Consider the following 16,914-nt stretch of genomic DNA (forward strand, 5'->3'; position numbering starts at 1 on the left):
CTTTCTGTTTTGTTCTTTGATTTAAATTGTCCACCGACTAGGGTGCCAAAGGTCATCCACAGAAATCATTACCATATTGACGCAAATAACTCTTTACGAATTACCTAAACGGTTTTAGATTCCGTTATAAATTCGGGAAACATTGACGTGTATAAGTTTTTTTTTCTTTTTTTTGTAACTAAAATGTGCACAGATAAGTCTGTGCACAATTGATTAAAGAAACAAAATTAACGGTTTTATAGCTCTTTTATGGTATTTTATATACTTGAAGTGGAATTAGTTTAATTACATGTTTTTTAATACTCTGGGCTTTTTTTAAACAGCAGCGTGAAGTAAGTTTCAAGAACTATTTATTTTGTCAACAGTAGTGGTTCTAATTTTTCAAAATTTACATGTATTAAATAAGCGAGTACAAGTGACAGAAGATCCCGCTGATTGATAACATAACCCGGACGAAAAACGCCCGTCTGGGCGTCCCAGATACCGCTGGAGTGCCGAAGATCCCACCCTAAAAGACCTGTCTACCCTCGGAATACCCAACTGGTGTGAAAGGGCGCAGAATAGGGCAGAGCGGCGTTCTCTTGTGTCAGAGGCCAAGATATTTTTGGGTCACTGAGCCAGTGAATTACATTACAAGCTGTACTTTATTCATAAGAATAGTCTACATATACTTCTTCTTCAAGTACCTACGTGCCTTTTACACTTGCTACCAATGATGGCCTGTGCGGGATTTAATTTGATATCAAAAATTATGCAGGTCAAAAGCTTCTTGAAATGTTAGTTTTCCTTCTTTACTGTTATTCAACTTTTTCTTTATCTACAGGCTACAGTGCAAACATTAAAACAACGAAGATACTATAGCGCACAAAAGAAACATGCTGCGCATACGAACCAGTTCTATTATTCATTACTACAAATATTTATTTGGAGAACTAGCGGGTATGTACTATTAAACTTCACTACTATTAATAAATTAGCCCCACGCTGGCCTACTGAGGGTTGGGGGACCTCACATACACCTTCGAATTTTTGCGCAGATGTATGCAGGCTCCTTACTTAAGTTAATGGTAAAAAAAACAAATGATATTCCGTACGTACCTAAGTTCCGAATAAAAGCCAGGATTTGAGCCAGCAATCTCCGGATCACTCGGACCCCACCGCTCACTGCTACCTATAATGCTTTACAAAAATACACCTTTGTACTGTAATTGTAAAACAAGAAATATTTATCCAAAGGTACGCTAATGAATATTTATTATTCAAAATCACCATTTAAAAGTCAATACCTATCACCAGCAAACACGAGGAAACAACTAAGAATTTGCATCAAATTACTTTGCCATTCTTATGGATAACATGCCATTTTCTCAACAGTTTCTGATGAATTAAGAGATGACGAAGAACTATTACGAGCAATTTCACGAAAAGCGCACCACGTGATCTATCGATATGAAAACAAACCAAACCAAATTGTAAAACTCACAAATTATAACTACATACCTACTTAGTAGGTTTTATAAGCAAACATTGTACATTTTATAGCATTTTTGGTGCAGCGGAGAGGTGTTAACGGAATTGGTATAAATAATTTCAACCCTAATGGTTAATTAGCGTTAATTACGTTAATATTAACCTTAATTTACCATTTCAGCTGAAATTATCTATACCAATTCCGTTAACACCACTCTGCTGCTGCCGCACCAAAAATGGTGGAAAATGTACGATTATTGCTTATAATTAACAGCAAATTATGCAGTAAGAAATGTTCACAATTGAAATTCAACCTGTTCCAGATCCGCGCACCAACAACTGGTTTCTCATCTCCAGCCCCATCCCAGGGCTGGTCATCATCTTCCTGTACCTACAGTTCGTGAACAAATGGGGCCCTCGCTATATGGCCAACAAGCCGCCCTTCCAACTTCAGAAGACCCTGGTGGTGTACAACTTTCTGCAAGTTTGTGTCAGCTGCTGGATAGTATATGAGGTGATTAGAGGTATTTCTTTATTATAATTATGTGGCTTTCCAGGTCTTTATGCATCATATGCATAAAGATATTTTCATGAGAAAAGGGTCCTTATACTCCATGTGATAGAGAGGTTCTTATGCACATAAAGCTGAGGACCATTATCCGATGGAAAGCCACATTTCTTCTGATTTCAGGAATTTTCCAGTATTAAGTGTTATAAGCGCAACGAGAATGAATTTACTTACTTTTAGAAGTATCTTATCTTATGTTATCTTGAATATTTGTGGACCCATGCAGATACACATCGATCCATGGACTGTCCTGTTCCTTGAATCTATGAAATAATTGAAATTTGAAAGTACAAAAAACTGCAAGAGCTCTTTTTCAAGTCAGTGCAACATTTACAGTTACATCGTTTAGTGACATGAAATGCTTCGACGATTTAATGTTGAGTATGGTACGGACCAGTGCATGGACTCAACGGCTCATTTCACTTGACAAGCAGATGTTAGCTGTTTTTTTATCTTTTTTTTTTAATTCAGGGTCTAGATGCGGCCTGGCTTCGGCACTATAGTTTGAAGTGCCAACCAGTGGACTACTCTAACAGCCCCGAGGGAATGAGAGTGAGTTTAATGATTTAATTAAATATTTACTTATAATCTTTTAAAAAATCTTTTCAAAATGGCCCATAACCAGGTTACTAACAAACACAACGAAACAAAGAAAAAAATTCCCGGAAACTTTCAAATCTTGATACTTCAAGGCGGTTGAAAATGTTTTTTTATGGATTTACTTGTCTCTAGTCTTGTTTTGTGAAAATTGGCTTGAAGGGATAGCACAGAATTAGCCATCCAGGCCATACAATTCCAAAAACTTCAAAGAACTTACCTAAAAGCTAGAAAGAACACTATTCGTAGGATTGACAGGTAAAACCTATGGCGCCATCTGTAACATACTTCAGCCAGTCAATCCCATTGAAATCAAAAAATCCAAATTGGTTCAGCGGTATTCGAGAAATCGAAGAACATAAAAAATCCGATCCTCATTGATTGAGAACCTCTTTCTCCCAAAATTTTAAGTCAACAAATGATTTTTGTTCCAATTTCAGGCGGCCCGATGTGTATACATATACTTCCTGGCGAAGATGTCGGAGCTCCTGGACACGGTGTTCTTCGTGCTCCGCAAGAAGGAGCGCCAGATCACCTTCCTCCATCTGTACCATCACGCTGCCATGCCTATGATATCCTGGGGAGCGATTAAGTAATGATCTTCTTTTTTGGCGGTTTGGTTGCAGCAGCAAAGCAAAGCAGTTGGCACGAATTGGATAGTCTCAAGTATTTTAGATGCTGATCCTCATCTGGGACAAAAAAGGACGACACAAACATACAATTACCTATTACCGTTAATGTGCAGTAGTCACTCACTGCTGCCTGTTAACTTACCTTTACCACCTTCAATTTTCTACTATTACCGATAATAGCAGCGTCGCACCATGCCTATTAGGTATATCATTAAAATATGTAATGTAAATAACGAAGATAAAGTTCAAATTCCTCCAACTGGGAGTGCATGGAGGAAATGTTTCTTTCCGCCATTGCTCAACGTGGCAACATTTCCATCTTCACCACTTAGATGGTTGGCAGTCCTCAACTGTGCATTTCTCCAGAAACTTCCTGCCTCGCATAGCTAAACTATGAAATGAACTGTCTGTGGTATATCCGGACCGCGATGCGACATTCAAGAAAAGAGTTGGCGACACACTTATAAGGACAACTCCTCTGTTGTTTCGTGTGTCCATGGGCGATGATAATCACTTAGCAACAGGCAATCCGTCTACTCGTTTGCATGTTAATATATCATAAAAAACATAACTTATTCCAGATACTTCCCCGGAGGGCACGGCACGTTCATCGGCCTCGTGAACTCTTTCGTCCACATCTTCATGTATGCGTATTACATGCTGGCTGCCCTAGGTCCTGAGTACCAGAGAAAACTGAACTGGTGGAAGCGGCAGATCACTACACTTCAAATGGTAAGGTTTTTTTCGTATAGAGAGACTTTCGACTTTCATATTATCACGGTTAACACGCTTTCCCGCTTGTCTTTAAAAAATAATCTTCTTAGAACCATTGAAGTTAAAAATTGTTACATTTATGTTAGTTCATTTAAACAATGCAAGCCAAGACATTGAACTTTCTTCTTTTAGTTCCTAAAATCGGGGTTTCAAACCTTGATCGTGCTGTACCATGTATGTCGCAGTCGGATCGTATAATCCGCCGTATTACATTACGGCTAGCCGTTTTCAAAAACAGGGGCGTTTTGAAATGCGGCGGTTTAACGATTAGCCGTATTGAATGCGGCTGAATGAGTATCCGCCGGAATGTATTCGGCGCCATACGTTCTTCAACTCGGCTAGCCGTAATGTAATACAGCCAGTCATTAGCCGCCGCTTTGACAGTTTTTAGTTCCCATTTTTAACACTCGTGGCGCTGCCTGACAAACGCTGGGGTGTCCATCAAATCTGGAGTTTGTCGGACTGTTTCTTTTCAAAAAAAAAAATCCTTTGCAACTTAACTAGACGGAGCCCCGCTTCGCGGGGCTCCTATTTCTGGGCGGTTTGCCCTTCGGGCATCTGAAGCTACCTAACGAACCTAACCTACCTACCTATTGATTAAGTGAGACGTCCGTGAAAACATTACACTTTGGGGAAAAAAGCGTAGGTAGGTAATTAGGTTAGGTTCGTTAGGTAACTTCAGATGCCCGAAGGGCAAACCGCCCAGAAATAGGAGCCCCGCTTGCGGGGCTCCGTCTATTTAAGTTGTGAAGGAAATGTTTTGGAAAAGAAACACATGTAGTGCGGTGGGACCATGGTAGAAATAAATTATATTGCAAACATTGTCAAACTCCGGTTACGTAGGCGACCAAAAGAACTTGTCACTCTACAATGTACGATGCGGCTAAACGTGGGCCGCCTTATTGAAGAACGTATCGCAGTGACAATCCGGCTAATCGTCGAACCGCCGCATTTCAAAACGCCCCTGTTTTTGAAAACGGCTAGCCGTAATGTAATACGGCGGATTATACGATCTGACTACGACATATAGACCAATAAAACAATGGACTGGCTTATAAAATAGAATTGTTAATGTAGACGAAGCAAATTTTAAATTAAATTTTAGTGCATTGTCTTAGTACTTGGCCTTGTCCAGCCTCGTGTAAATGCTTTATTGTAAGTGTAAATTAAAAATGGGGCATTATCTATGAATGCGCCATGCGCCATGTCGATAGGCTTACGCCGTACAGCAATGCGCGGCATTGTATTTATATCGGAGCATCGTTAATAATGGCTTAAGCGCCATCGACAATAAGCCATAGATTCTCGTAACGTCACAAATATCCTCTTTCTTCCTTCAGGTCCAGTTCTGCTTAACGTTCCTCCACTCCTCGCAACTACTCTTTTACGACTGCGGCTACCCTCGCTGGACGGTCATCTTCACTCTTCCCAACTCCATCTTCTTCTACTATCTCTTCTACGACTTCTATTATAAAGCCTACAAGAAGCCTAAAGTTGACGCTGTGAAAAATGTTAAAGAAAATGGCGTCAAATTACAGAGAATAAGAGAAGACTGTGAGGAAGAGAAAGTAGGAAATGTTGGTAACGAGATTCAAAGGAGGATAGGAAATAAGTATGAAAGATAAAATAATTGTAGATGTAACGATTTTCTTACTTAATTTATGTTTTGTTAGTGTGAGTTATTGTAATGTAAGTAGATGTACCTAATTAAAGTCACTAATTTGTTTATTTTATTAGCATATACCCCACGAATCCCTCTCGTTCGATTTAATTGCCCAACTAGCGTACAGTCAGCATGATGGGAAGCAAAATGTAGTTGTAAGAAGTGATTGTTTGATATTATCAACATTTATGGTTTTGGAACATTACCCAACTAGATTGAAGACGCAGGTTCGATTCCCGCCTTGGTCAACGGTGGACTTGGTCACTTCTTCTTTAGTGTATATTTCAGTTTATACTAGCCTTTTTTGTGCATATTTTTAAAACTATTATTTAGTAGGTATTAGGTAGCCATTAGGTAGCCTATACGTAATATTTTTTTGATGTACCTAGTCATGACAGCAAAATAAAAATTGTTACTTTGAAAAACCCAAAAAATTCCAAATAATCACTTGTCAACCGAATACACCTAATTCTGTAATGCAGGGTTAAACCAAGCCAAAACCAAAGCGGGTAAATTCTTTCAATTTTAAAGCAATTAAACGTTAACGTCATGAAATTAATTGAGCATTGTCCATATTGTTTTCCATCATTCCTATTTTGATGTATGTACTTATTGTTAGTCGGTTTTTTCCTCAGCTCAGTCTACGTAGTTAAAAGTTTGTAAACTGCCTCTGAATCATTCATATCTAGTGAATCTCTAATTCATTTCCTGAAGAACGCCGAAGGTCTTAGAAAGTACTTAGGTACTTATTAATCTAGTACTCGTATTTGAAAAAAATACTGGAATTAATAGAAAACTAAATGAAGTTTATTATTAGGTATAGACGGGTAGGTATGTGTAGGTATTCAGAAGAATTTTGACGATGCGTGCTGCAGATGACTTATGTGTGAATTAACATAATGTTTAGACGAAACCTGAGGTGGATGAGTATTCTATAACATGCCGAAGGCTGCGCTGTGGATTTGATGGTACGAGTAAGTATGTAATTTTGTTTGGTTAATATATTTTTTTTACTATTTCTAAATTTCTAAATCATCCAAACCATAGGTAGTGGCAGTACCATTATCACCGCAAAAAAATTAACACATGAAATTAATGAAACCAGCACCACTTTTGAAAAATTTACTTTCCATTATTTATGAGAGTACGATTTGGAAAATTTTGAATGATTTTATTTAGACTTCTGTTTATTGACACCTTCGCTTCGATTCGAGGACTTGATCATAAAGGGTTAAAAAGTGTATGTGAGTGATTGTTCGCATTAGAGACGCACTGATAACACGAAGGAAGTTTGGGACGCAAGGGCTATTCAAATACACATCAAAACTATATCACCATCGATGGACCTTAATGCTTGGCAATAAGGTTTGAAATTGTTCGTTAACAGAGTGTTAACAATGCTCGCCAGTGCATACAGGGTGACATAGGTCGCTAATTGTTTTGTCCAAGGCCGGGATTGATGGTCATTCGAATCAGATTTAAACGATAGAGTATTTCGTCATACCTTAGATCGAGTGATTTTTTTTATGGAATTGACGTGTTCAGTGATCTCGTGTCAAGTATAGTTGATTATAATCAACAAAAAAGAAAGGAAATCTACATACGAATAAAACAGATATTAAGTAGATTTTTTTGGAGTTAAATAAACTGGGACTGGCAAGTAAGTTTCATTAAATTAAATTAAAACTATTTATTATAAACAAAACGCTCCCTGCCGTTCCTGGTGCGAAGGTGCCCATGATGCTAGCAGCATTTGCACGCTGGATTACTATGGTCAGATTTATTTTGATTATAAGTTGTGTTGCAAATGATTGTGTATAATTTAAAGGGCCATAAAATACTGTAAAACGTTGTACGATACACGTGCGAATAAGTTATTCGCAACTCGTGTCGCCACTCGTTTCTAATTTAGTTTTTCCGCACTTGTATCGTAAATAACTATATTATTTAACATACCAATAGTTAAGATTTTTTAATGTAAGTATGGGTAAAATTTTCTCGTTTCTTTTTACGAGCCCTTAAAAACAATAATTCACAGTTTTTCCTTAAAAAAATGTATTCTGCTTGTAATTGATGCCTATGAACTCATCCACGACATAATTAATACGAAGTTATTCGGAATGTCACTCAAATTAACATAAACTCGTTATTTAAGTAGTTCAAACTTTCCATCTTGTAATGACATCAAGTGTACTTGTATCATTTGCATTACGCGTGACCGATAGCAGACCAAGAAAAGTCTGCAGCGATTTTGATCGTCTACGCAATGCAAGTGTTATTTATACCTACGTCATAATTCATAGAAGTTTGACGTTTAAAATAACACTTGCACTGCGTGATCTAACAAAATCGCTGCAGACTTTTCAGGTTTAACTCTATCACAAGATTGGCAATGACATTAAATATTTTTTTCCATAAAGAAATACATGTAATATAAACAAAAAAAAAAAAAACAACTATAAACTAAAATTAAAAACTACAATTAATGACATTAATGCATCTCGCTCTACTATTAATCTATTATTCTAATATTAATTAGTGCAGACAAATCGGCTAGACAGGTTTAACGAACACAATTATTTTTTCGTCCGTTTAATAAATAAATTTAAAAATATTATAGAACAAGTTTACATAAACCAACCTCGTCCCACAGTAAGGGCGATTGTGCACTACAATGAATTTTACTGTCCGGCAGTCCGAGTTTTTACGGTCCGATATGGCACGCCATTAATAGTACATTATTGTCGAGGCTCGGAAGTAGCTACTTGCAGGCTGAGGATTCGTTTAAACGGACTCCCAAGGTCGTCCGTTTAATTGAATCCGAAGCCAGCAAGTAGCCTTCCAGCCGAGTCATATAACTATAGTGCTTTTCTCAAAAATGGTGCAAGAAATATAAATATCATAGAAATATTTTACAAAACCAACGTTCTTACGTATACATTTTCACAGAAAAAAGCCCTTGCCGCCTTTTTATTTTTTTAATAAAAAAATAGAAGTGTATTTTTCTGCCGAAAATACGCCAACCTATTTGAGACAACTAAATAGTCGCGGTACTAATCATCTGTTTGGCTGTTTAATGGGCCTGTGCCTTTATTTGATATGGCCATTTCAAATCTTAAAAAGTTTGGAACTCGACAAATAATGGAATTTGTATGCAACATTGCAGTCCCAAAATCGAGACTGCAACTTTTTAATTTTTGACTGACCATAAACTACGCGCTTCGCGACCTATTTTTTAGACGGCAAAGTCGACTTTGCCGTTCATTTTTGAGAAAATGTATATAGTAGCTTGTGCACTAGATGTAATTTTACCGTCCGACATTTTACTTTTTCCCATTCCGGACAGTTTTTTTCCGGTCCGAGATGACAGCTATGAAAAACGTGTTTAAACGTGCACTGCGTCTGAGTATTATTCATGACTTGGCCGGGCGGGGGCGGGCTAGGGGGGGTGTGTGTTTCATGTCACTGCGCCGCACCTGCGAGTAAAAAGACGGACAAGTGCACAAGCCAATCATCCGTTTTTTTCATGCCATATCGGACCATGAAAACTCGGACTGCCGGACAATAAAATTCATTGTAGTGCACAATCGCCCTAAAGAGCTTTTACAGCTATGGGTACTAGACGACAATATGTGGCTTTCCATCAGAGAAGGGTCCTTATGCTTCATGTGCGATAAGTACCATTCTATCAGAATTTCTGTTGGAATTTCAGTTAAAAAGGCCCTTATTGCATTTGAAGCACATGGACCCTTCTGTGATGGAAAGCCGCATATGTCTCCTCTCATCTCCGCCTCAGTGGCAAGGCAGCCTAACTGGGCCAGTCGGTAAGAAGCTATTATATATGATCAGCTGCTTTTGCTTTTAGTTGTTGTGTATAGCTAGCTCGTGGTTTTCCTCTTCCTCTCTTAGCTTCGATTTTGCCTTCTAATATTGTTTTAAAGAAAGTGGGCCCGATTTGGATTATGAAATAGACATCTGTTAGATATCTTTTAGACATCACTAAGATACGATAACGATATGTTTAAGATCTAACCTGTCAAATTTGACATTTGTGCGATTCTGGAGATACTCTTGAACTATTCCCACAGGATATGACTTAGAGATCCAATTCACCTCCAATATATATCTTACTCTATTTCTAACGTAACAGTGACATTGGTTGCCCGAATTGCGCTGCAAAAGAGAACTAGTTGATATCTAAACTATAACGTATCTAGCATGGATCTAGTACGTGTCGTCTCTTAGTGAATATCTTGAAGTTCAAATACTGCAGAGTGTCATGTCTTATCAAGTGACCTATCATTTTGCCTCGTCTATTCTCTATGGTCCTCGGTAGGTTTCTCTTCTCTCCAACAATTTAAATATTGTTTAATTTTAGCCTCAAATTCCCCTAGGCTAGAAGGCAGCTGTTCTGCTACCTAGATATACAAATCAAGAAATTAATTAGGTATGTATGTATACAGATCAAATGCCTTCTAGTCTTTGAGTCTATCTTAACACTTGTTACTTTCCGAAGTTGGTCAAGAGGTGAAAGTATATTAGTTATATTGTCTCTATTGTACTCGAAGACCGTTATAGCTCAAATGTGATCGGAAACATGATTCCTCTGTGTCGATATTAACTGTTAAAAATTTCAATTTGAACCTGTTTAGACTAGGTCATACATTCATTTGATATTCTCATTTGAGTGAATTGCAAAAAAAAATTGTACGTAATTAAGCACAGTTAAGAAGCTGTGATTAGTCTTAACTTAATTGATTCATTTGTGTTACGGAAATTAACTATGTAAATTGTATTGTATTGTATTTAATTTATTGTACTTAATTCGTACACATATAAGTCTATACACTAACACACTTTCATGCATCTAACTTAAAAATAAAAGTGGCTTAACTGTCGTAACACGAATGAATCTACTACAGGTAATCTACTAATTAGGGGTCATCCATTAATTAAATCACAAGTTTAGGGGGAGGGAGGGGGTCAAAAAAATGTGACATAATATTGTGAGGAGGAGGGAGACACAAACTTTGTGACGTCACTTTAACTTCGCTGTACATTTAAATAACAAGTTTTTAAAACGATAATCATTTATATTCGTTTAATTTTCTTTCCTAAGCAGTTTTGGGTTATAAAATTACTAATATTTATATCGTCAAAAATAGAATAAAAATACTTAGACTTAGGTACTTACTTAATTCGATTTGGCGATTTCGTAGAAAAAATGTGACGTCACACTAGGGGGGAGGGGTTTGCCAAATGTGACCAAGTGTGACAAGGAGGGGGGGAGGGGTCAAAAAACCTAGAAATTCGTGTGACGTAATTAATGGATGACCCCTCACAGGTGATTAACTATGTACAATTTTTTTGCAATTCACTCATTTGGCTTTTCTGTGCCCAAAAGTCAAGATGGTGATACCATCGCCCACACTGTTAACTGTTTGTTGTTAACGATGTACGGTTAAGAGTGTGGCTGTTAGTACAAATGCTTAAAGATGTGTAAGAAACGGAAAAATTCCAAGAAATTGGAAAAGTCCTCGGAAATATCAGGAAAAAAAATTAAGATCTTTATTTTGGAATGAAAATTTTCAATGTGTATACAAAATACAAGAAGTTTATGAAATTCCAATTTCGCAATATTGGAAACTTTCCGAGGGCAAGTCAGAAATGCTTACAATTTTTATTTTCTCAAAAAATGTGTCGGATTAGGGCGAAGTTTGTCACAATATGATCCCACACTAAGCCCCACTTGCACCATTCCATTAAGCCGGGGTTAAGCGGTTAAACCGTTAATTCAGTGTCCAATTTTACGGGTAACCATGGTAACCCTAGGTTTAAGCGGTTAACCCCGTGTTAGTGGGAGCGATGGTGCAAGTGTAGAACACAAAGATAGGCCTACACCTACCGTCACACTATGTTTCAATCGCGGGTTAAAATAATTGATTAAGCAAATAAGTAATTGTAACTTATTTCCACCGAGTCATTCGCCACTCACACTTCCTACCTACAAACCTGTCAGAGAGAGACGGTCACGATGACAAACGATAACAGCGCGACAAGAGGCCCAGACTATCAATCAGTTCAAATTAGTAACTTTTATTCAATCGAAAAAATACGGGTTAAGCTTATCTATTGACACCGCTATTAATACGATACATCATGAATTGTCTATCTTTTCAATTAATTAATTTAACACACTGCGAAAAAATTTTTCCCCGTACTGGGGCCGGCCATAGCCAAAATGGTAATTATTTACCGACAGTATCCCCTACTATTTATAATATTAAACCCAAATGCTCTATGCTAAGTAATATACACTATGCTAAGTTCGAAAGTAACTTTGTCTGTCTACTGACGCTCATACAGATGAACCGATTTAAATGAAATTTGGTATGGAGATATCTCTCCCCTCTTCTTCCACTCTTCCCAGTTTTGAGCTATATCTGGCCAGTCTCTCAAAAAGGATTCCAAGTTATCCCGCCGAGGTCTGTCGGATCCCCGGTTCGACTTTTGTTACCTAATCCGTGGTTATCTTGGCCCATAAGTCATTCGGCATGCGGCAGACATGACCAGCCCAGTCCCACTTTAACTTGGCCACTTTTCGAGCTACATCTATTATTTGAGTTTTAGAGCGCAGCTTGGTGTTTTCTTAAACGAAATTTTATCGTGTGAGTATTATAGGTACACTGTACACTTAATAATGTAACCATTAAGCAATAGCACTAATTTATACTTTGAATTAGCGGCATCAGTTTTATATTAAATGGTTACTTGATTAATAATGGTCGAACAACCGGTGCAAATTACGCACACTTGTAGGAGTAGGTAGGTACTTAGTGACTAAGTTAGACATTATTAGAACATTATTGTTACCTACTTAATTTGCACCTGCTAGGCGCCAATTAATGATTATCCACATTTCGGATGACCGTAATTTCGTCTTAAAGCTTCATATTAACTTGAACCCTATTTAAAATTACATTTTGATATTTTAATGACATTAGAATGATGTAATTTTGTTGTCATCTGCTCGTGCATTTCGCATATTCGCTTTTACACGTGTTGGCGCCAGGTAGACGCACGGGCGATAACAAAATGTACAGCGGTAACAAGTGTAACAACTGATAATGAAATAGACAATAGTAGATTGTACAACAAGGGCATAAAGTGACCCATTTTGGCCCGAGGCAATTTTTCGTCTTCGCTTCGAAGACGAAAATAGTAGAAGAGGGTAAAAATGGACATTTATGCCCTTGTTGTACACTCTGCTTTTCACTTCGATTGCGAGGAAAATAAAACACATTTTCACGGCAATTCACACCACGAAATTGTCGTAAAGCGAAAGAACATAATACATAACCAATTCCCGCCAACTAACTTTTTAATTTTTTTTTTTAATTTTCAACATGTGGTCAAAGTTTCAGACGATTGGTTTTCTGCCAAGTCAAACATTTCGGAGCATTTTTGAACGATAATCGACTCCTATTTTATGTGATTTACTAAATTTAATGACAGAAAATACGGATTTCTAATAAATTGTAGCAAAAATAAAATAATATAACAAGTTTTGTCATGTACACAATTTTATTGCTCAGTAAAATTGTGCAATATGAATTAACTGTTTGGCTGTTGAGACCGATTGATTACTTACCTTATTCTTAGAAGAAAATTTTACTTTTATGCTCTAGAGCATAAAATGCGATTTTATGTCGTCTACGCACGACATAAAGGTGCACTTTTTGAGCATGAGAAGTGAAAAAAACATATTACACCGACATCCGCATTTAGATATTCACGATCACGTTTACATCCGAACTGAGAATCAATAAATACGAGTAGGTACCCATCCATAAAAGATAAGAATAAAAAATATTGATTTTGGTTTGTCATATATTTAAGCGTATGGCAAAGCAAGATAATATGGCATCGAACACAGGCTATTGTCTAAATAAATAGTGACAGGTACTTACTCATAACTAAAGGATGACTCACGTTAGACGGGGCCGTGTCCGGGCCAGAGCTTCCGGCGCTTTCTTGTCTATGACATGATAGTCGATCACTTCAGGACCCGGCCCGGTCTCACGTGAGTCATCCTTAAAACAAACTTTCCGAAATACACAGAATAAAACTTTCACATTTTTCACACTTGCGAATATTTTTTGAATATAAATAAAATGGTTTATTTCTTTAATTCAAACAAGATATATACAGTGGTGTTACCATGGGCATTACTAAACGAAATTAAAAACTAGCTTAGATCTGAACTAGGCCCCTGAGGCATTGTACCAAGGATGCTGGCAGCATTTCCTTGCTGTATCTCAATGCTGAATGATACGTTGTGCGAGGTAGCCGCCAGCTCTTCGGTCCCTGCTCGTAGTTACGCTTCGCGATTTCTGCGAATACCTTGTGTTCGCTGGGACCCATTGGACTTGGACTTAGAGTTTCAACTTCAATAAGATCAAAATCACTTCAATAGCCTGCTGACTAATCCTCTATTACCTAATGCATGCTTATTAATTTTATTACTACCTACTTATATCATGTTTATTAATTTTATGACCTGTACAGTCGCTATCAGATATATCAGAGCGGCCGAGGTGATCAATTTATCTGAACACGCGCTCTAACGCCTTGACAATAAAGGCATGTTCAGATATTAGCGAGCGTCTTCTCCGCTTCGATATATTTGATGGCAAATGTACTCTATACTTACATAATTAAATATGTTGAAATTATTCATTGTCTAGAACTCTAGACCATCACAGAGATAAGTAGCTAATTTGCCATGCAAAAAACTTGTTGTTATCAGATAACAATAACCAGTTAAATGGATTATTTAGTATGGGGAAAATTAATACTAAAAGCATAAATGGCAAATAAAATAAATTGTTTATTAAGTATTCTATAATGACACTATCTCGCGCAAGGATCTGACATATTAATTATTAACATTATTTTAAACGGCTGACTCATGTTAGACCGGACCGTGTCCGGGCCGGAGCTTCTGGCGGTTACTTTTCTATGACATGACAGGTAATCAGGTGATCCTTTCCATAGAAAACGATGCGCCGGAAGCTCCGGCCCGGACACGGCCCGGTCTAACATATATGAGTCTGCCTCGCATATTATTAATTCGAATAAACTTGATATGGTTTAATCCGATTTTCGAGGATCTTCTCTGAGTAACGACTGCACTGTCTTTACTGTACCACTAGTGTAAAATTCGATAGCCTGACTGATAAGTGTAATTTTGTACGGCACTTTGAGTTTACAAAATCCCATACGAACGCGAAAGCAACTAAAAGTTGCTGAAATTGCGTGTGAGTTATGTGGTCAGGTATTTGAGTGTTTTAGTGGGATATATAAGGTTAAAGTAAGGAATTTCCTTGTATACTGAGCTAATTAATAAATATAACTATAGTTCGTTTCTTTTAGCATTAGAAAGAACTTGCAAGAAGGTAAGCGATCTTGACATGTCTTTTAATTGAAAAACGCTTTATAAAATTCAAAAACTATTACTTATGAAAGCAGAAGAATATAAATGATCGTATTACATTCATAATTGTTACATATTTGCCGTAACTTATTTTTAAAATGTGTATTTCAATTAAAAGACACATCAAGATTGTTTACCTAATTTCTAATCCTAAAAAAAACGAACTATACTAGTACCGTCGGCCATGAAAATAAATGCATTGTGTACGCTAGCTATAAAAGAGAGGAACGCTTTAGATGCACAATTTTAAAACAAAGGTTTTTCTTCTTCAAGGGGCAAGAGGTAGTCTGTACCTACCACGCCTTACGCCTTACCCACACACGTGCGTAGCTTAGTATATAATGGCATTAATGCGTTATTTAACACAGAGTAAACCTATATTCAATACTAAATGGTTATCATTGATCGCCCGACATCACAGGGCGTACCTCGAGTAAGTTACGTCTTTATACAGGTCCTAGTGAAAGTTCCTATAACCTCAAAAAATAAAGAATTGCAGCTAATAAGTAGGTACCTTTGCATTTTTTTATAATTACTTTTCTTAACGCTTGACAATACACGGCCCATTTTTCCTCAGGCAGTTTTTAGTTAGGTTGATCCGATTCTAAAATATCAATTAATTATTCACATGTTTTTCTTTCAAAACAAAGCTCATTAAATATTTAGATTATGTGTCAAATGCTAGCAAACTCAGTAATTTTTTGTTTCTTTTTTTGCAATGTCTATTGAATGCTATTTTAGGTGTGAGGTGTGACAACGTCAATGGTTGTAAAATAAACATAAACATGACTCATTTGTAAGAACAACGAATGTTTAAAATGACAAACACGAGGAAAAACGCCATGTTTAAAACGTGCCTTAGAAGGTATTGTCACACATACTTCTTTTACCTTCGGTCTAACTTTTTAGGGTCCGTACCCAAAGGGTAAAAACGGGACCCTATTAAGGACCCCTATTCGACAAGCGACGTTTGACGTATCGTGTTGATCTCCCGTTGATGTGGGAAAAATCATAAGTTCTCGAATACGTACAATGTCAAAATTTGACATTATCAATCCACAGTTAGGGTGACAAGCAAACCAAACCGAACCACTCTTAGTTTAGAGTTGAGTTTTGGTTGTACCAAATGATATTATCCACCGTTGATGGAATCAACACTCAGTATGCAATAAAATCAACTGTTGATTTGACGTGGATGCGAAATCTGACAGTTGCACATGTCGAATTTGGCCCAAGTACTAAGACTCCGCTGTCCGTCTGTCTGTAACCACTTAACCAGGCTTTATCTCATGAACCGTGATAGCTAGGCAGTTGAAATTTTCACAGATGATGTATTTCTATTGCCGCTATAACATCAAATACTAAAACAGTATAAAATAAATATTTAAGTGGGGCTCCCATACAACAAACGTGAATTTTTACCGTTTTTTTGCGTAATGCTACGGAAGCCTTCGTACGCGAGTCCGAGTCGCACTTGGCCGGTTTTTTAACATTCGGCTATTTGGACAATGGGGATGTGGAACCAAGAATTTTAACGAGAATTGATTATTATTACCTATATACCGTAAAACGGGGTGAGTAGGTTTCGCGGGGAGAGTTGGGTTATGAATGGGGAGAGAAGGTTTGAGAGGGGGGTGAGAAGGGATTTTAAGGCTACTGCTACAAAAATAATGTATTCCAATTTAAAATGGGGCTATAGTAATACGCATAATAA

The 16,914-nt window shown here is 37.3% G+C and overlaps 1 protein-coding gene across 1 annotated transcript; it reads left to right on the forward strand.

Annotated features, from left to right (window-relative positions):
• The first annotated feature begins 862 nt into the window (after window positions 1–862).
• Window positions 863–5,666, forward strand: LOC134666168 (very long chain fatty acid elongase AAEL008004-like). The gene is made up of 6 exons (XM_063523322.1): window positions 863–939; window positions 1,794–1,984; window positions 2,510–2,590; window positions 3,076–3,227; window positions 3,849–3,999; window positions 5,382–5,666. Exons 1-6 carry the CDS (start codon window positions 876–878, stop codon window positions 5,664–5,666), a joined length of 924 nt encoding a protein of 307 aa, XP_063379392.1. The 5' UTR covers window positions 863–875.
• Window positions 5,667–16,914: the final 11,248 nt, after the last annotated feature.

This window comes from Cydia fagiglandana, chromosome 7, assembly GCF_963556715.1.
Source record: "Cydia fagiglandana chromosome 7, ilCydFagi1.1, whole genome shotgun sequence".
NCBI lineage: Eukaryota > Metazoa > Arthropoda > Insecta > Lepidoptera > Tortricidae > Cydia > Cydia fagiglandana.

Excerpts from the sequence above, each read along its gene's own strand:
- LOC134666168 (XM_063523322.1), top strand. The coding sequence starts at position 876 with ATGCTGCGCATACGAACCAGTTCTATTATTCATTACTACAAATATTTA. Across the intron at positions 940-1,793 it reads TTTATTTGGAGAACTAGCGG|ATCCGCGCACCAACAACTGG; the intron begins GTATGTACTATT and ends AACCTGTTCCAG. Across the intron at positions 2,591-3,075 it reads ACAGCCCCGAGGGAATGAGA|GCGGCCCGATGTGTATACAT; the intron begins GTGAGTTTAATG and ends TTCCAATTTCAG.